This window comes from Lactuca virosa, chromosome 5 (assembly GCF_052849685.1).
Source record: "Lactuca virosa cultivar CGN04683 chromosome 5, Lactuca_virosa_CGN04683_v6, whole genome shotgun sequence".
NCBI classification, from domain to species: domain Eukaryota; kingdom Viridiplantae; phylum Streptophyta; class Magnoliopsida; order Asterales; family Asteraceae; genus Lactuca; species Lactuca virosa.
The window spans coordinates 349,056,746-349,078,607 of record NC_136430.1 but is presented as its reverse complement, the minus strand read 5'-3'; the positions used below and the strand labels follow the sequence as shown (position 1 = coordinate 349,078,607).

General features: G+C 33.0%; 1 protein-coding gene across 1 annotated transcript; it reads right to left on the bottom strand.

The window, feature by feature from the left end:
• Nucleotides 1-14,641: 14,641 nt before the first annotated feature.
• Nucleotides 14,642-21,444, bottom strand: LOC145116233 (uncharacterized). Its single transcript, XM_079052597.1, has 4 exons — nt 21,401-21,444; nt 20,481-20,545; nt 15,275-16,013; nt 14,642-15,194 (listed from the first exon to the last, which is right to left on the bottom strand). Exons 3-4 carry the CDS (start codon nt 15,948-15,950, stop codon nt 14,995-14,997), a joined length of 876 nt encoding a protein of 291 aa, XP_078908723.1. The 5' UTR covers nt 15,951-16,013; nt 20,481-20,545; nt 21,401-21,444; the 3' UTR covers nt 14,642-14,994.
• Nucleotides 21,445-21,862: the final 418 nt, after the last annotated feature.

Genomic DNA, 21,862 nt, shown 5'->3' with positions numbered 1-21,862 from the left:
AAGATTTATTGGACCGTTCAAAGTTCTTTAGAAGATTGGGAACCAAGCTTACAAGCTGCAATTGCCCGAAGAACTCGATGGTATTCATAACACCTTCCATGTGTGTTATCTGAGGAAATTCACGGGAGAAGTTCCCGACATAATTCCGATCTCAGAGCTAAGAATGGATGAAAAGAAGAGGTTGATTGAAGAGCCCGAGACAATTGTTGACCGTAAGACTAAGAAGTTACGACGCAAGATGGTCGACTTAGTGCTAGTCCGATGGAAACATTCGAATGGGCCGAATCTCACTTGGGAAACAGAGAGTGACATGATGAGTCGCTATCCACATATGTTTGCTGATGCATGATTCCGGGACGAAATCATCCTAAGGGGGAGAGAATTGTAACGCCCAGGTTTCGGGGCTAAGCATTTTTAGACGATGTAATAGTCTATGTCAACTATTGTAACTCTTTTGATGTAATAAAGATGAAATATTTGAGTATTATGTGAATTATGTGCATTTATATGCTTATTACTTATTTATAAATTTAAAATAAATAAAGGAATAAAAATAAGCGTCAAAATTAAAGTGTGAGATAAGCCCGATATCTTTACATAAAGTTGTAATGGTCGAAACAAGGATTCTGGGGATATAAAGAACGCCGAAATCCGAGTTATAACGAAGAAGTTATGACCCGTCGAAGTTTCGCGACGGAACCGACACGACACCGGGAAGCGTAAAAAGTGAATTTACGATAGAAGACTTTTTAGCCTTAGTAATCTAAACCAAAGTCGTATAGTATGTTAAACCGAGAAAATCCATAAAAAGAACGCCCAAATCTGACTTCGTATGAGGAAGTTATGATTTTTCAAAGTTTCGGCTTAGCAGTGTACAACCCGAAACTCGAATTTTAGTTCGAGCGGTTTTTGGCTTACGCGACCTAAATGAGAGTTGAAGATCTCATTAATAGGAACTCAACGGTAAAAAGACAGACGAAAACGGAGTCCGTATGAAGGTGTTACGAATTCTTCGCGGTCATTTAGCAGTCTAATCTCCTCCTACTGTTAAATTTAAGATCGGTCGAGAATTAGCCGACGGAGTCTAAACGAAAGTTGTAGATCTTGTTTTTACCTACGCGTTGAAAAAACGAACGTCGAAAACGGAGCTCGTATGCGAGAGTTATGATTTTTCTAAGTCGGGAGGCTGATACGCGATATTGGGTGACGTGGCACCACCAGAATTGGACACGTGGCACCACCAGAAGGCTGCCATATGCACCAACTCGGCGAGTCTGATTCAAGACTCGGCGAGTTCATCAGATATTTTCACTATAAATAGAGGTGTCGGGCATTCCAACTTCCTCACACCTCACCCTTCAACTTTCTCTCTCTACACTCTCTCTCTCGAAGCTCCCTAAGCCCCCCTAAAGTCTAGGTAAACCCCTAGCACCCGAAGGAAGCCCCGAGGCTCCCGAAGCCCCAAGAAAAGAGCCTTTCAAACATATTTTTTTTCAACTCTTTCATTTTGAATCACAAATCTTTTCAAACATATGATTTTTTAATCAAAATTTACTTATATACTACTAATATAGCTACAATGTCTATAATAAATAAGTGGAAAATAAAAAAGCATTGCACATTAATAACCATAAGTTTAAAAAACTTTTGAATGTAGTGGAAAATATAAAGGCAAATTACATTAAATTTGAAATCATAATTACATTTAAATAAAAAAAAACTATTGACTTGTAGTGGGAGTTTTAAACTTTTGATTTGTGCCCAATAATGTAATATAAATATTAACAATTATATGTTATGAAAACAATATTATAAGTATTTATCATTGAAATAATAATTTGTATACTAAGTTGTAACTAATATTATAATAATTTTAAGTATACGATAAAAAAGATATAAAAAATTGTTTTTGAATCAAATTGAATTAAGTTTTTGATTTAAAATTATTTTAAACTATACTTATTTTTAACTAATTTATAAATAATTTATTTGAATATTTTTTATTTCCTATATTATTATTATTATTATTATTATTATTATTATTTCAAATAACAATAATTTATTAATATAATATAATCTATTCTTTAGTTTTACGTTATTTTAAACAATTATTACTTTTTACTAATTGAAAACTACTTATTTGAAAATTTTCATTATTATATTTAAAAAAGCTATCATATTTTTTTATTGTACTTTCATTTTTTCCTTAAAGCTATGAAATATTGGAAGAGAATGAACGGTCCAAATAAAATAGTAATTTAAATTCCAAAACTATAGTAATTGTTATGTACTGCGACCAATCTTAAAAACAATATGTTAAGAGTGAGTTAGGGGAGGAGAAGTGTTACACTTGAGGTATATTTTGATCACTTATATTTTCTTATGAAAATATTTTATTTATTTTACTTTTCCTTTATGCTAAAGAATGAATAGGAGAAAAGGAAATTGACAAATGTAATAAGATAATTTATTTTTATTACTATAAAAACATTTAAAATTGGGTATATATCCATATAAGTTTTGGTAGAACATAAAGAATTCATTTCTATAACACACATAATTATTGGTTTTCAACAATAAAGTCATATCATATTAAAAACCATTCGTTCTAATTCGTCATTATCACCAACAATTTGGAATAATAACCTTTCATCAAAATCAATTATAAAATCTTCATCGATGTTGTTTACAAAATAAGCGATAGAAACTAACATAATATATACATACCATAAAATACATGTTAAATAATGTTCTCTTTTACATAAAATATATTTTCTTAACATAAAAAAGAGAGACACAACATAAAGATAGATACATGTTAACAAAGTTAATTGCTCTAACTTATAAATAACTTGATGGTTGATTTACAAAAAGCTAATGAGAAGTTATTATCAATCCCACTTCATCATCCTGTGATTATAGAAATATGCATAACACATAAACTTAAAAAATGATGTCAAATATACCTTTACAAACATACCTAAATTTGAACCTTGGTTAATATCTAAAACTTTACATGCACCCAATTTGAGTTTACATGAATTTATATTTGGAAAAGTTGCAATTGCTTTCTTACATCCATCGAACCACTCATAAAACTCTACAAACCTACAAATATAATCTATCATTTTGTGTTGACATACATGCAATATGTAATCTACAAATTTCTTATATAGGCTAAATATTTCATTTAATTCATCAATTAAATAACATAATTTGAAGAGTTTTAAGAGTTACAAATCATAATATTTCAATTAATCATAAATTAATTTGTATAAGTTGAATAGTCTTGGGAGTTTCAAATGCATGAAGTTCAAGAAAAAATGGTATTGGGAGTTTCAAATACATGAGGTTCAAGGAAAAATGCTAGCTTTATAAGATATATATATATATATATCAGCTTTTTTGCCCGGTTAAACCGTTTAAATTGTTAGAAAAAAAGACAAATTAATGTGTTTATAGAACTACAAATACTATTTTTATGTATTTAAAAATATACATTTCAATAACAAAAAACATGTTTATACACAAAAAGCTTGTTCAATCATATATATATATATATATATATATATATATATATATATATATATATATATATATATATATATATATATATATATATATGTTTTTTAAAAGTACAAATATATTTTTTAGAAATACTAATATGAATTTTAGAAATATAAATAATTATTTTTTTCGTTTTTATAAGTATATATATATATATATATATATATATATATATATATATATATATATATATAGAGAGAGAGAGAGAGAGAGAGAAGTGTAAATATGTATTTTTATATACTTTTTTAAAAGTATAAATGCATTTTTAGAAGTATAAATACATATTAATATTTCTAAAAATATAAAAATATGTATTTATACTTCTAAAAACTATATCTATAATAAAAACATTTTCATAATTCTAATTTTTTTTTTATTTTTTAAATGGTATAACCATGCAAAAAAACTTATATATATATATATATATATATATATATATATATATATATATATATATATATAGAAATAACATTAAAAAAATATAAATACAATATTTAATTAAACATTTTTTTGGGATATAAATATGATTTTTGGGATATAAATATATATATAGAAATAACATTAAAAAAATGTAAATACAATATTTAATTAAACATTTTTTTGGGATATAAATATGATTTTTCTGCATTAATACGTATAATATGAAAAAAAAATACTTACGGTAAAAGTGTAAAAAAATTATAAACTTCAGGATAAAAACATTAAAAAAAAACTGTAAACTTAAGGGTTTTTGTGCGAAGTTAATATAATGGTAACTTGAAAAACTATTATCGGTAAAATCGAACATTTTTTGGAAAGTATGAGGGTAAAAACGGACATAAAATTCGACTTTGTGCAAAACCCATAAAACCTGAAAACTTGAGGGTTTTAATGACATTAACACTTATATATATATATATATATATATATATATATATATATATATATATATATATATATATATATATATATATATATATATATATATAAAAGAAGTTTGTTATGGTATATGGTTAAAGAAAAATAAATGTAATATGGAATTTCCAAATGATGTAACTGTTATATTTTTTATGCATTTAACACCTAACTATTTTCTCAATGAGGACGACATCTGTAATAAATTTTATGAATAATAGAAAACATTATACACAGACGTTCTGTTTTTCTCCCATACATAAATAACAATAAGTATCTGAAACATGCTTTAAGAGTGGGAACAAGACAGAAACTCATGCTTGTACCAACTTGAGGTAAATGAGTTTCGAACAAACTCTCACCTCAACAATACTTAAAAACAAATAACATAAATGCTCTTATGTAACTCCTCAATTGAATTAAAATAACTCCATTCTTCGGACTAATTTCATCTCTTTAAAAATTTCAATTGATAGTATGTAGTTGTTTCTTGGGCGACTTCAATGAAGTTCGATCTAGAGAGTTCAATTGACTCGAGAGTATTTATTATTTATAAAGTTGTCACAAAATTGTCGGGTTCTCGTTTAAAAGCTTTGATTGAGTCGGTTAATAGCAGTGATCAACAATCGACTTATTGAAGGTTGAAACATCCACCATGGTCCACTTATTATTAATGAAGAGCGTAGTTGGGCGTCGAAAAAGGTCATGTTATTTAAAATAAATTTCGATAAATCGTTTTTCTCTTAATTGGGATATTTTGTACTGGATGTAACAACAAATAGGTTTTGAGGTCTCTTGCAGAAAATGTATTAACAGTTGTTTAAAGTTGGATAAATCTTTTGTTATTGTCTAGGGGTGTAGTAATGACGTTTAATATTTGAAGAGGTGTTATTCATAATGTATAGGTCAAGGAAATGGTTGAATGAGGTGAAATACATAGTTGACATTCAACGGATTAAACTCAATCATAAATTGATCAAACTAAATCGTAGTAGGATGTCACGTCGGTGTTCGATGAATATGAAGTTAATGGCCTTTTAATTATTCATAGGGAAATTGGAACTTTTTTAATACGAACTGTTTGGAAAAGGTTCGATTTTTAAAAATATGTTCATTATACTTTTGTACAGTTCAATGCATCGTAAGAAAAAAATGGTAAAGTTGTATGACAAAAAAAATAATGATGTGAAAATTCATTAATTTGTATAATGATTAATACATCTTCTTCATCTGTAACATTTCCTCTTTATGCATGTCATGAGGGTCTCCATGTGGCCCACATAACAAAGATTAAAGACTTGGAACACTTTATTGTCATATTTCATGTATGTGGACGATGTAATGTTTATTGGAACACTTTATTGCCATATTTCATGTATGTGGCCATAACAAGGGTTAAAGACTCGTTTTTTTAAGGGTTATTGACATAAATGTCTTTAAGTTTTTCAAGGCTTGTCTTGTCCTTGTGACTATTTTTGGTGCATAATGTCTAATATTTGGGAAAAAATGTTCATTTTTGCCTTTCAACCATTTTTGACCTTTCAACCATGTCTACTTTGCAATTCACTTGTTTGGCCTAGCTAATTGGCATGTTGCTTCCGATAGAAATAAAAATCCCAATTTCAAATTTCAAACAAAACTAGATTATGACCCGCGTAAAACACGGGGAACATATAAAAATGTACATATAAAGGTATAAAAAATTGGCACTATAAAAAAATAAAGTAACAATCCTATCAATGAATATTTTTGAAACTACGATGCTATTAATGAATTTTTTTGCAAAGTTTAATGCTATTAATGAATATTTTTTTTTTCCAGAAAACAATCCTTTAAATGATCTTCAATATACAAAAAGTGTAACTTTCCATATCAACTAAAAATAATCCAAAAAAGTCATTTTTTCAAGAGTACGATGTTATATATGAACTTTTTTTCCCTTTCAAAGTTCAATACTAAAAGCAATTTTTTTTCTTCAGAAAATGTCTTAATATAAGGTTAAAAGAGCATATTGTAAAATACTTATCGATCTACATGAGCAAGAATTAAACATTTCCATCAATACCTAATAAGGCATATAAATCATGCCTCATTCTGTAATGAATTCCAACGCCCCACAATGTGGAATCCTCTCAGTGGCAACATTCCAGAACTCAGACCACATTGGATAATTAATATGAAGAGAAGCTGCAATAAATAATAATAATTGTCACCATCTTATACAAATATTATAGATTATTGGGGTGTTAGATAGCGTAATCACTTGCCAACAAAAAAAATACCAACACCCTGTAGACATCACCTGTACAACATTTAATAAAAATACAAAAAACGTTATAAAAAAATAAACTATACTTATGATATCTCTTCTAAGGTACATATGATTATTGAAATTAATGCCAACAAAAATCTTCAATATTTAAGTGGCTCTAAATACAACTACCCTGTAGTTTTAGGGCCCTTGACTTCACCCCAGTCCTAAGCAGAAACGGTCCTTCAAATACTATAAAAAACCTGAAAGATTAAAATATACACACAAAAAGATGAAAATGGTAAAATGAACTTTCAAATATAACAACAATATTTTATAGACAATACTACAAACAAGCTAGAAACATGCAAATAGAGAGAGATGAAAGAACATCATAATTAGAATAACACCATACACTCATTTAGTCTTATCTTTCTTCTTCCCTTATAGGAGTTTATAAAACATTTTCTATTGTATGATGGATTTCTGAATTACTTTTTTGAGATACGTGAGGTTGCAAAGAATGGAACAACAAAGAAATGGAATGGATCGGTAATCATAAAAGCAAGATAATAGAATAAGTAATTCCATTCCAGAAACATGTTTGTGAGGCATGAAATGGAACATAATGAAAATTTCATATGATTTTTTATGTTATATATTGCAATTTAAATTATAAAGATAATCCTTCACATTTCTTTGTTTAGTTATTATTATGTAATTAAAAATGATTTATATTGCAACTTTTATACTAATATCTTCTCTTATTGCTGAGAAAACTTTGATACTCACAATGTTCCCAACCCTATTTTCAAGAGTGTATGGTGTACTCATTTATCCTTAAGAAAGTAAACTCAATAAGAAGATTCAAACCAGTTAAACTAAAGAATAAGGTTGTGAAAGGTTCTTACTATGCTTCTCGACATGCCCAGACAACGCAAGTTAACCAAAAAACCCTGCTAATTAATCAATCCCAAACATTTTCCAATAAGATTTATTGATATAATCTATTTACATGGTATACTAAAACTTTATCTTTTCTTTGCTATTGAGTCTAAAAGATGTTTTTTTGTAATATTAAAAAAGGATAGGTGAATAACTTATTTCTGAGAGCCCAATTTGTATCTTTAAAAGATGTTTTTTTTACAATAAATCAAAACACATATCACCATTGGGTTTTGTTGAGTTGTAGAAATGTGGATCACTCACTGGTATAAGGGTTTAAATTCCATCTCCAAATCCAGGAAGGGATCGAATGGGTAAAACATTATAGATACTGACTCGAGTATATATTCCATTCATAACTTGGTAAGCCACAAAAAAATCATTGACTAAATGCATATACAAAAATGTAAAAATAAAAAAGAAAATCGACATATACAAATTCACTACCTAGTGGACATATCTTCCAAATCGAAACAATGGATGAGAGGTAGCGGTGTTGCTGTGTCCATCATTTTGCTCTCCAGATATCTATAACTTAAAAAATCAAAATCAACAATACAAATCATAAGAACAAAAATCGAAGCAGATTCAGAAAATGTAACCATTATGGATTTAAACTTAAATCGAAAGGTTTTATAGATTGGAACTTTATAGTTGAAACAGAATAAAATAAACATAATCTAAAACGTACCCAAAATCGATCTAAACTATGATCAAATTAAAGTAGAATCCAATAAATTTATCTCTATATCATTCATCATTCTTTCATGATGATTGAACACAAGACTGATCTACACAAATCAAAGCTCACATATATTTTATTTCTTCTTTCCCTCATTTTCTTTCCCACTACAAAACTTAGGTTAGATAAATTATGTAAAGAAAAAATGGAGAGAGGCTAGGGGTACTGGAAATGAGGATGAGGCGGGACATTTTTTCATTTTATTTTTGATGAGATTTAATTGTCATTAATAAAATTTCTAATTTAATAATTTTATTTTTGGTGAAATTTAATTGTCATTAATAGAATTACTAATTTAATTCATTTTATTTTTGGTGAGATTTAATTGTCATTAATAGACTTCCTAATTTAAAACATAATATATGTTTTATAGAATTTGTGGACAAAAATAAAGGGGTTGACAAAGATGATGTTAACAAACAATCAAAAGGTGAAAAATATAGGATTGAAATGCAATCAATGACCCTGATTTCTTCAATTTAGAATTAAAGGTTCTCTTTTAATAATATTTAGAGATTGAGAATCAGAAAAAATGAAGAACGGGGAACGGTGTACATTTGATAGAATTAGTATTTTTGAAGGGACACGTGGATAGAATTAGTGTTTTTGAAGGGACACGTGACAATTTAATTTCCGATAGAAATTAAATGCTGATTTATTTTGACCTGGACATTATCGAATTATAGAAGGTGAAATCAAAGAGGGGCAAAAACGGTATTTAACATTGAATAGAATTAGTGTTTTTGAAGGGACACGTGACAATTTACTTTTGTTTATTAGATAGGGATATATATATATATATATATATATATATATATATATATATATATATATATATATATATATATATATATATATATAAAGAGAGAGAGAGAGAGAGGATCGGGTGAGGACTCTTTTTTCGGTGAGGACTCGTGAAGACACTTTAAAAAAATTGAAAAAAAAATCATAAAATCGAGCATAGTACTATTATAAGAGAGAAAAAAAATGGAAAATTTTTTTTGGATCATTAAAATTAAAGCATGGATCATTTTTATGATCAATGATTCACTTTTTCTGATCAATGATTCAGTTTTAATGATCCAAATTTTTTTTTCTCTCCGATATAGTACTATGCTCGATTTTATGATTTGTATTTCTTTTTATATATATTTTTAATTTTTTTAAGGTGTCCTCACCGAAAAAAAAGTCATCGTCGGAACAGGACCATATATATATATATATATATATATATATATATATATATATATATATATATATATATATATATATATATTCTAATAAATAAATAGTGTTAATCTTCTTTTGCCAAGTGTCATTCTAATATAACTCCTCATTATTATTATGTCATGTGTCATGTAGATATATTAGGCAACTCATTTCAAAATTCAAATTTATATTTTCTAATTATATGTTAAATTTAAAGTTATAATAACTTTAAAATTTTGATATATCTCTTAATTAATAATTTATTTAAAATAATTGATTAATAATTATAATTTTTTATTATGAAAGTTTAATTAATTTTATAACCCGTGGTTCCCACGGATTATAAACTAGTATATATGTATATATATATATATATATATATATATATATATATATATATATATATATATATATATATATAAGAGTCAATTATGGATGACAAATCCCCAAAGAATAAATCAAGATAGATGGAAGTATGAAGTAAATTTCTGATATATTTTTCACCACTTCCAGTTACAATTTATAGAAATATGAAAACTAACTAAGTTCTAAAATTAAGGAACATGCATGCATAATAGAAAAAACGTGGTCCTAAGAGAAGCACTAGCTTCTTTATTCAATAAAAAAAAGAATAAGTCTCCTCCTAACTTCATGCAGAGTGGTGAACGATCCAATACTTAGTCTTTCAACCTAGCTGGCAGCCTTTGGTTCCTCTTGGGTCTGACAGGTGGGCTGTCTTCTGTTGGGCTCACAACAGTAGTCTCTTGGGCTGCATCAGTTGCCCCTCTTTGAGACTGAGCTCGTCCTCGAGCTATAATTCGTGGTTGTCCTTATAAAGGAGTAGGACGAGGGTCCCCATATTCTTGCCAAAGTCGAGACACGTGAAAAACTGGGTAAATATGCGACTCTGGTGGAAGTTCTAGGCGATATGCAACCAATCCAATTTTCTCAAGGACTTTGAATGACCCGTAAAATCATTTACTTAACTTCTTGGAGTTTCAGTTGTGGACTGAATGTTGTCTGTAGTCCTAGAGACGTAAGTAGATCATGTCACCAATTGCAACTTGCTTATCAGTTCTGTGGGTGTTTGCGAGGGTAACCATACGTTGTTGTGCTTTTCGAAGGTTATCTTTGAAAATGAGTTGGATCCTGTTGTGCTCAGTCAATGTGGTGTCCACAATGGTGTTGCTTGAATTGCCTGGTACATAACGATCGAGGTCCGGAATCTCTCGACCATACAAAGCTTGAAACAGTGTCATGTTGATGGCAGAATGGTGGGATGTGTTGTACCAATATTCAACTAGGTACAAGAATCGGTGCCAAGTGTGTGGTTCTTCATTTGAAAAGGCTCGGAGGTAGGTTTGGAGGCAGCGATTAACAACTTCGGTTTGCCCTTCGGATTGTGGATGGTACGCCGTGGAGTAGTTCAGCCGGGTTCCCAATTATTTGAAGATTTCTTGCCAAAAACCACTTAAAAAAATGGGGTCCCGATCAGATATGATGCTTTTAGGCATACCATGCAGCTTGTAAATGGATTGTAAGAAGATTGTAGCAAGAGAGTGGGTAGTGAATTTTGTGGGTAAACCAATAAAGTGTATAAACTTTGAGAAACTGTCTACGATTACCCAGTTTACTGTTTTACCTGCAGATGGAGGAAGGTGAGTTATAAAGTCCCTAGAGATGTCTCACCAGACCTGGGATGGTATATGGATAGGTTGGAGTAATCCATATGGTTTGTGGGAAGGATATTTTGTTTCCTGACAGGTCTTGCACTCGCGAATGAAAGAGCGGACATTTTCTTTTAATTTTGGCCAACAAAAGGTTGATGCAATTCGGCGAGTGGTAGCAAGGATACCCGAGTGACCACCCAAGACTTTTGAGTGGTATTCCTCCAGTAATGTGTGTCGAATAGCTGGCTGATCAGGAAAAAACAAATGGTTGTTTAGGTAGAGCAGCCCATTACGAAGTTGGAAATTATTATCTCCTGGTTTGAGAAGCTTGGTGGTGAGTTCATGTCCTTCGGTTGATGTGTAGTAGTTTTGGAGGTCCTTCCACCATGTTGGCTCGGTAGCTGATAAGGCTAGGAGTTGAACATCATCGATTTTGCTCAATGCATCCGCAATTGTATTTTCTTTACCTGGTTTGTAAAAGATTTCAAAGTCAAATCCAATCAGTTTGGTTGCCCATTGTACTGTTTGATCGTTTGTACCACCTGCATGAGTAAGTGTTTTAAGCTTTTTTGGTCGGTAAAAATCCGAAATCGTCTCCCGAGTAGGTATTGTCGCCATTTTTTTACAGCTTCCGTGATGGCGAATAGTTCGCGAACATATGTTGATGATGCGTGCATGCGGGGGCACATTTTCTTACTATAGAAGGAGATGGGTCTATCGTTCTGTGATAGGAATACTCATATGGCTACACTGGACGCATCGGTTGTGATGTCGGATGGATCATCAAAGTTTGGGTGGGTAAGAGTTGTGAGGGAGATCATGGCTGATTTGAGGTTGAGAAAAGATTGGTTTGCTGCTTGTGACCAGGTGAATGCATTCAGTTTTAATAAGTTCGTGAGTGGAGCGGCTATTTGATCATAGTGTTTAATGAATCGAAGGTAATAGCCGGTCAAACCAAGAAATCCTCGCAAGGCGGTGAAGGAAGCAGGGGTCGGCCATGTTTGTATCGATGTAATCTTTGACGGGTCTGCAGTTACTCCTGTGGAGGAAATAATGTGGCCCATGTAATCGATTGTGGTTACTCCAAACTGACATTTAGAGTATTTTGCATGAAAATCGTTTTGTATCAGTGTTTGAAGAACGGTCTGCAGGTGGTGGTAGTGTTGTTCGAGGGATGTAATGTAGATGAGAATGTCATCGAAAAAAACCTAGACATATTGTCTGAGGACGTGGCGGAATAGGTCGTTCATTGTTTCTTGAAACGTGGATTGTGCGTTAGAAAGGCCAAAAGGCATGACGAAAAATTTGTAATGCCCGTTTACTATACGGAAAGCTGTCTTGTGGGTATCGTCGGTTGCCACTCAAATATGATGATATCTTGCTCGTAGGTCAATTTTCGAGAAGACTGATGCACCATAGAGTTCATCAACTGTTGGAATCGGGTATCTATCTTTGATGGTGATTGTGTTTAGGGCTTTGTAATCCACACAAAAACGCCATGTGCCATATTTATTTTTTATGAGAAGAACCGGTGATGAGTAGGGGCTTTGGGTGGGTTTGATCATACCGTCTTTAAGCATTGATGTGATCATCTTTGTCATGACTTACTTTTGGTAGTGTGGGTACCTGTAGGGTTTAACATTGACCGGTGTAGCTGTGGGAATGGTGGATATGTGGTGATCTCGGGAGCGTGATGGTGGTAAGTGTTTGGGAACATGAAAAATTGAACCATATTGCTGAAGGATCTGTTGAATGGTTAGGTTGGTATGTATGTGAATCATATGTAACGCCCTTGTTTCGAGGCTAAGCATTAATTCGATGATGTAATAGTCAAGGTCAACCATTGTAACCTATTTTAAAGTAATAAAGATGAATTACTTGAATATTATGTGAATTGTGTGATTATATACTTGTTTGTAAAGATATAATAAATATAAACGTCAAAAATAAAACATTAGATAAACTCGATATCTATTAAGAAATTTGTAGTGGTCGTGACAAGGATTTCGGACATATAAAGAATGTTGAAATCCGAGTTATAACGAAGAAGTTATGACATGTCGAAGTTTCGCGACAAAACCGACACGACGCTGTGAGATGTAAAAAGTGAGTTTACGAGAAAGTGCTTTTTAGCCTTAGCGATCTAAATAAAAGTCGTAGTATACGTTAAACCGAGAGTGTGCATAAAAAGAACGTCCAAATCTGACATCGTATGGGGAAGTTATGAATTTTCTAAGATTTGGCATAACAGTGTACACCCCGGAGTTCGAACTTTAGATCGAGCGATTTTTAGCCCACACAACCTAAATGAGAACTGAAGATCTCATTAATAGGAGTTCAACAATAAAAAGACAGTCGAAAACGGAGTCCGTATGTAGAAGTTATGAATTTTCCGCGGTTGTTAAACAGTGTAATCTTCTCATACTGTTAAATTTAAAATCGGTCGAGAATTAGCCGATGAGGTCAAAAGGAGAGTTGTGGATCTTGTCAATACCTATACGTGGATATAAAGAACGTCGAAAACGGAGCTCGTATGCGAAAGTTACGGGGTTTAGAAGTCGGCAGGGTGCTGCAGCGAAGTGGGTGACGTGGTGCAATAAGAGTCATTGCTTTCTCTCCACTAGATGACGAAACGTGGCACCAACTCGACGAGGTGGACCAGCAACTCGACGAGTTGGGGGCCAGTGGCTCGATGAGTTGGGCCAGAAACTCGACGAGTTCACCCCTTTTTCAGCCTATAAATATCACTCGAGAGTTCCTTCATATTTTATACCAAAATCCACTTCTTCTTTTCTATACTCACTCTCTAAACCTCCCAAAACACCCCCAAAAGCCTAGGAAACTTCCCTAGCACTTGAAGAAAGCCCCGGAGCGCCAGAAGGCTCCGAGAAAAAGGGTTTTTCGGTTCGGAAACTCTGCCCCCGCATAGTCCGGTTTTCAAGCAAACCTCCCGGTTTCGTCGAAACGAAGCGCTGTCCAAGTTGGAATCACAACCTTATCAAGTGAGTGCATAGTTACTTTCATCTTACACATAGATATGAAGTATTTTATATAAATTACGTTCTATGTGTGCATATTTACTTGAGATCTGTGCTAGATGAAAGATTTAGGGGCTGTTTGGCAGGATCTGAATTTTTAAGATCTGAATTTTTAAGAGGTCTGAATTTCTAAGAGGGTCTGAAATTTTAAGAGCTGAATGTTTAACATGCTGTTTGATTGGGACCTCTGAATTGTTGTGCTGAATTATTAAAATGACCATTTTACCCTTCTGTTTTATTTTTTTTATTGAATTCAACTGTTTATTTAGAAAATAACCTAATAAAATTCTTAAATATGTATTAAAAAAAATGTAAACACCATATAAAATCCAAATTTAACATAAATCAAAATTAAACACAAATCCAGATCAAACATAAATATTTTTAAATCCACAAAATCATACAAAAATCCAAATAAAATCCTACAAATTTAATTTCACCCCAATTGATTCGCAATCTGGTCACGTAAATTATCCATGTATTCATTTCCTTGTGAACCCCATTCCATATCGTGTACATTTTCGTCATCATTCTCTCCCCCTTGTGCTTGAGCATTGTTCTCCTCGAACGCCATAAATAACTCATCATGAATATCGCATTTCCTTATGAAATTGTGGACTGCAAAACAAGCAACGACTATATCTCTTTGCACTGAAAAAGGAAAAGGAGCCATTCGCTTTAGGATTGAGAATCTCGCCTCAAAACACCGTAAGCACGTTCAATAACATTTCTGAGTTGCGCATGTGCATGATTGAATTTTTCTTCCTTAGTTAACGCACGTCGCCGTCGATAGTCGGCTAACCAATACCTCGTGTTGCGGTAAGGAGTCATAAATCCACGAGTGTTGGTGTATGCAGCATCGCAAAGGTAATATTTATCTATACACATGAGTGAAGGAAGTATTATATATAGAAATTTAATATTGTATTTTAGAATAAATTTAAAAAGAATTAAAAACCTGGAGGAGGGAACGGAAAGCCTGAAGTCGGGTTACATGCAACTTCTTTCAAAACTCGCGAATCATGTGTTATACCCTCCCAACCGGCCCATACGAATGTGAACATCATATCAAAATCACAAATTCCTAAAACATTTTGAAAGCATTCACCTTTTCCTCTTCCCCTATAGCGAGTTTGTTGATCAGCAGGCACGACTGCATGTACAAGAGTTCCATCTAGCGCACCTATTGCTCCAGGAAAGATTTCTTTTAGCTTACGATGCCTCTCTGAGGAATTCACGGTTGCATTAGAATTTATTGGTACTATAACTTCTTTTGCAAAAATCATCATTGCATTTAGCACCTCATGAAAGCATCTATGAACTGTTTCTGTGGAGTGTTGAAACCTTCGTTTGATAATCCTGAACCGTTTATTATGTGCTATAGTTATCAAGAACATAGCCATCTTTTCTTCAACGCTTATATGCCTACTACTTTGCAACCAATTGTTTCGTCTAAAATGATTGCATAAAAGTACATATGCTTCACGTGAAAGACGCATCAGCTCATGACATTGTGTAGAAGTTCCATGTAACAATTCTTGTGTATGTTGATGACCACTCATTTCCGAATCATTATCAATTGCCCTTCCAATTCTGTTGGATGCTAGATTCAACCAATAGCAACATAGTAACATGAAAAATGCAATTTCTTCATCCTTCAACCTTCCAACTAATCCTATCTTTATTTTCTCCCATTTCTTTGATCAATTAAACAAAAAAAAATGCATGTTTTAACAACAAGTTAAGCATTACAAATAAACATTTTCAACAACAATTTAAGCAATATAAAGGCACCTTTTCAACAAGAATATAAGCAAGAATATATATGATTTCACTATAACATCAAACACAAATATGGATATTTCATGATAACAGCAACAAAACTAATGCACATTTTCAACAACTATTTCAACAAAACAAGTGTACAATTCAATAAAACTAATGGATATTTCATGATATAAGCAAGAATATATATGATTTCACTATAACATCAAACACAAATATGGATATTTCATGATAACAGCAACAAAACTAATGCACATTTTCAACAACTATTTCAACAAAACAAGTGTACAATTCAATAAAACTAATGGATATTTCATGATATAAGCAAGAATACATATGATTTCACTATAACATCAAACACAAATATGGATATTTCATGATAACAACAACAAAAATAATGCATATTTTCAACAACTACAACATTTCAACATAATACTCAACTATAAAAACAGTAAACATAAAATTTAGAGTATAAAAAAATTAAACATAATATAAAAAATCCAACATCAACATTTCATCATATTCCTTAAACACATTCACATTCGATCATATAACATCAAAATTGAGCATATAACATCAAAATCGAGCCTAACATCAAATATTGATTTTGATTGAACAAATCAGAAAGTAATAGCACAACAATTTCGTTTTTTGATTTTCAATTTTGAGGGGAGACAAGGAAGAAACAGAAGAAGACCAATGAATTAGAGGTGAAAGAAGAATGAAACAGAAAGAAGAGGAGGCGGAAAAAACATAGCATACCTGTTGCGGTCGGATGAAGAACGAGATGGAGACGGAAGATAAGCACCGCCGGGGGCGCTGGCGTTCGTCGACGGTTGCGCAGGAGGAAGGATGCGTCACCGGTTCGTCGAAACTGAGGAGAAGAATAGAGCGAGGCAAGCAGATGTGAAGTAAAGAAAGAAGAGGAGGCGGTCGATGACTCGATGTGTTTAGGGCAAATTAGGACGTGTCGCTTTTTTTATTTTTCAGACTTCATTTGATATCTGAAAAAATAAGAGGCATTTTTTAGTTTAAGAGGTAAAAAATAATACTCAAACAAACACTCTGAATCTGAAATTTTAAGACATTACCTCTTAATTTTGCAATTAAGAGGTAAACAGACGGGACCTTAAACTTGGTTTTTCAGATCTAAACTGTATATGTATTTTGTTTTCATACCTAAACCTTTTCTTCAGATCTAAATTGTAGATGTATTTTGTTTTCAGATCTGAACTTTTTCTTCAATTCTAAACTGCAGATGTATGTTGTTTTCAGATATGCACTTTTTCTTCAGATCTAAACTGCAGATGTATTTTAAATCTACAAATATGTTGGGTAAAACATGGGTAGATGTAATAAGTGGTGTGTGATGAAATAAAATGATGAGAGGCATCGATGTTGACGTTGATCCAGTCATCTAGCGAAATATGGATGACGACCACAAACTTTTCTAGGAAGTCCAGTGGAACGCTAGCAGGCTCGCAACCTGTAGGTGTTTGTGAACGATGTGTTCACCGGTGTACTCCATCCCCACATGGTTCCCTTACAGACATATATGGCTGAGGAATCCCCTTAGCAGTAGTGTCCATCCCGATGAAATTCCTTAGGATAGGTCCCTTATAATAGATGTTTTAGGGACGTAAAGTGATGTTAACATGAACGTGTAATCAGGTTGAATGATTGTTGAAAATAATAATAAACTTATTTATTGTGGGTTGAAAAGCCTATGTGCTCATCAGGCTCCCCAGCCTGACCCACTCAGTTTCTTGTATTACAGGTAGCAACACAAGAGGCTAGATACGATGATCTGAGGAGAGATTACGGATTATAGGCCGATAGAAATAAATAGAAATGTTGTAAGGCCTATGTTGTTTTGGTTTATCCTTTTGATCTGTATTGACGATGACATCCTGAGTTTTGTAATGTAATGAAAATATATTTCTTCGGAAATGCTTTTGTCTATAATTTTATGGGAACAAATTCCGCAACACTTTTCTTTAAAAGGTTACTCTGATTTGAAAATAAAGCATAAACAAATCGGTCTTTTTTGGCCGTGAAAATGGGGATGTCACAGTTGGTAGCAGAGCATTAGTTTAAGTGAACTAGGAATTTTTGTAGGATTTCTAGACTTAAACTTAGAATGCTAAGCGATGATCGTGAGATGAGCGTCTACCATATTTTAGACACGAGCACTAGTTTATTTTAGGAAAAGATGCCTAAAATGCTTTCATGTGCTAAATGTTTTATGTTTGCCGTATATGCTATTATTTGTTCGGATCTATGGTCTGTTGCTGACCGGATCTGGAAACCTTACGTGTTCAGGATTCTAAGCGTTCGACTACGATATTAGAACTAGCATATAACGTTTCAGAGTGATAAGGAGGATTTAAACGTCTATCGTGAATAAAGATCTAAATTCGCCAAATTTGGTGTATATATCAAAATGGAAAGAACTCGAAGCGGAGCTGGAAACGCGAATGAAAATAGGAATCAGCGACCTCAACCCCAAGTGATTACGCAAGTGCCGATAATAGAAGCTGTACCTGAGCCAGTCACGATGGCTGGAGTACAACCCATGATTCAGGCTATGATGGCCGAACAAAGGGAAGAGATGAGACAACTTCTGCTGAATAATAAGGATGAACCTTCGATGCCTGTTGAACAACCAGAACCGAAAGACGGACAGTCTGAGGAAGGGAATAACAGTTGCACTGTCAGTCAAGTTGAACCCCCAGTGGTGAGAAGGAATGACCCGGAGAGGGTAATCGACAGAGATGGACGTATGTATTGTAACATCGTGATTTTTCACCCATTTTTTTTAAAAACATTTATTTATCAGAATACGTTGCGGAAGACTTATTAGGTTTATTTCAAAAACATCATCAAACTTATTTTCATGTCAAAACAAACCCATCAAAAATTAAAGTTCACAAAAACATAATGATGAAACTCAACATGTCCAAATGGTATCATAACTAAAGATACTAACTAAGACTACCCAAAAGCTCCCATATTCACCAAAGCATCATGTCAAGCTACCTGTTCCAACACACAAGGAAAGCCAACAAGCAAAGAACAAGTGTTAGCATAAGCTACGTGAGTCAATATAGTATAGTGTTAAGAGAACACACATATCATAGATAGATTCACACAATACATCCACACACAGTCAAAGACTCACTAGCAATACATACAACATCACACCACATAACAAACACAGGTTTAGCTCAATTTACTTTAGTTCTTCAGTTAGAGCTTGTTTTATTAGTTACTCTCCTCAACGCCGCTGTAACTAATTTAATCTTATCGATTCACCGCTTGAATATTATTATATAATATTTTGTTTCTCCTCTTTACATTAATAATTACTCACCGCTCACCGCTATAATTATTAAAGTACTACCTCCTAGTTAGGGTCTTTCTATTCACCGCAAAACCTCCCCAAAACTAGACCCCGTTCGCTACTAACGTGACTGGCACGACCCAATGCACTAAGTGAGGCGCGACTCTCACCCGTAATCATTGCCCCCGGTGCGCTGCGTTCGCTACTCCGACTGTGCACATACGTATACATGCGTTGTCGTTCAGGATTGGTACGAGCGGTGCCAATTCCAACAGATACACCTCCCAAATCCCATGTGATGTTTGCGCTGGTCGCACCGCTTGACCAACATCACTCCAGTCCCGGTATACCAAGGTGTACCAAGACCATGTCCCGAATGGTTGTCTAGAAAAACCAGTCGGCGTCACAGTTGGCTTAAGCTCTTTTTCCTATAGGTATCTTTCAACCCACTAGGCCATCATAATATCCGGATTGGGTATTTACCTATGTCTAGGTTTCTACCCTTCGCCCCGCTAGTGTGTTCCCCTTTTCTAATTTAATAATGATTAATTAAATAAGGAGTTACACTTTTACCCTTTCAAGTAATCATGTAATTATTATGAATATTCTTTTATTAACATATTACCTCTTTAAGGGTTATTTTCATGCAAACATGTAATTTCATTAAGTTATTACATTTTACATCACACACTACTTCCATACACAACACATCAATGAAGTTGATACAACTCTAGCATGCTTGTCCTAAAACATTTTAAACAAATATTTTCAAACAATAATTAACATGTTCACATCACATAATGTTCATACACTTCACTCAATCTAGCATGACCGTAGATCACATATCACACCAAACAAAGAAGAATCTAGCATGCAATACCCTAGGTATCATTACACATAAAACATTTCAACAAGAATGACATTACAATCAATCATCAAAAGGGCACATGCATCCTAGATAACTAGGTACATCCCAATCCATCTAAGATATGGGATACTCTTAACAATGTACTTTTAAAACCACAAGTTGACTCACCTTTGCCAAAGATATGACCAACTCACAGTTCAAATCTTGTATTGGTTGGAATATCACCCTTGCCCCTATTACATTTCAAATAACAAGGTTATTGTTGTCCTATAATACCAAAGATGACAAATTTATAACCCAAACACATAAATCAAACTAACAATTAAAATTCTCAGTTTTGGACCCAAAACAGCCACCTGTTTGAAGCTGTTTTAGCACACTTGAAACCTGTATATATTCCGTTTTTATTTCATATTCCAGAAGTTCAGACTTTTATCTTTTCAGAATGTACAAGGTCCAAACGATTTTTCTACAATTTTATATGATTTTTACAAAACTGCCTATCAATGCAGTACCAGGTCTTGGGAAAAATCATGGATAAGGTAGACCCAAAATGAAAACTTTGAGAGTTTACGGATCATCAATACGACCTCTAATGATTTTCTACATTTTTTTTAAGACAGGGACAGATTGGTAATTTTGCTGAATTTTCCAGCTTTGAATTTCAATGACTTTTTGACCACTTAACCTATCAAGTCATAACCAAAAGCACCCACAAAGATAAAAATTGAGTTCTTAACAGTAGAAACTTGTCAAGAAACATTAATAGCAATTTCATCCTCACACCAAGGTTCAAATTAGTATTTAACAAAGAAACAAGGTCTCCAAAACATGGATTAATACATGAACATGAACTAAGAATTATTGAGGGTGTTCATGAACAAGTTTTGACAGCAATAAACCATCAAAATACATCCAATAGAACTAGAATTAAACATATGAACATTCAAAGATTGTAAGGAGAAAGAAGATGGGATTAAAAAAAACATCAAAAAGGAAACAATTTGGCTTCAAGATGGTTATAAATTTCAACCCAATTTCCAAGCAATTGAATCGTAACACAAGGGAATGAAGATTTAAGGGTTTACCAAAGGAGAAAATCGATTCAAACAGCCTCAAGGTCGTCCCTTGTGAAGTCGACTATTATTTCCACTGTTCCCGTCTCTCACTTTCGACTTGCGTTCTTATTTCCCTCCTTACACGCACGTTTCTTTTTCTTTTGTCCTCTGATCACGTCGCAACCCTAGAAAAGCACTGATGGGGTGACTACAACGCATGTATAGGGATGGAGGAAGAAAGAACGAACGGTTTTTGGGGCCTTAAACCTGATCGACGACTTCATGGGGTATTCATAACGGTTTTTTGCAATTTGGCCCCCATATTTTCGGCCTTAATCCCAACATATCCTAACCTTTATTAGTAATTCATTTGGTGTGTCGGTTATGATCAACGAATCCTCGATATATATTGTGACGGTCATGTGGCATGGAAGCGTTTAATTAGAACTAGATGGAATTAGATGCGCCTTTGGTGCTGGGTTTCTTCTTTTT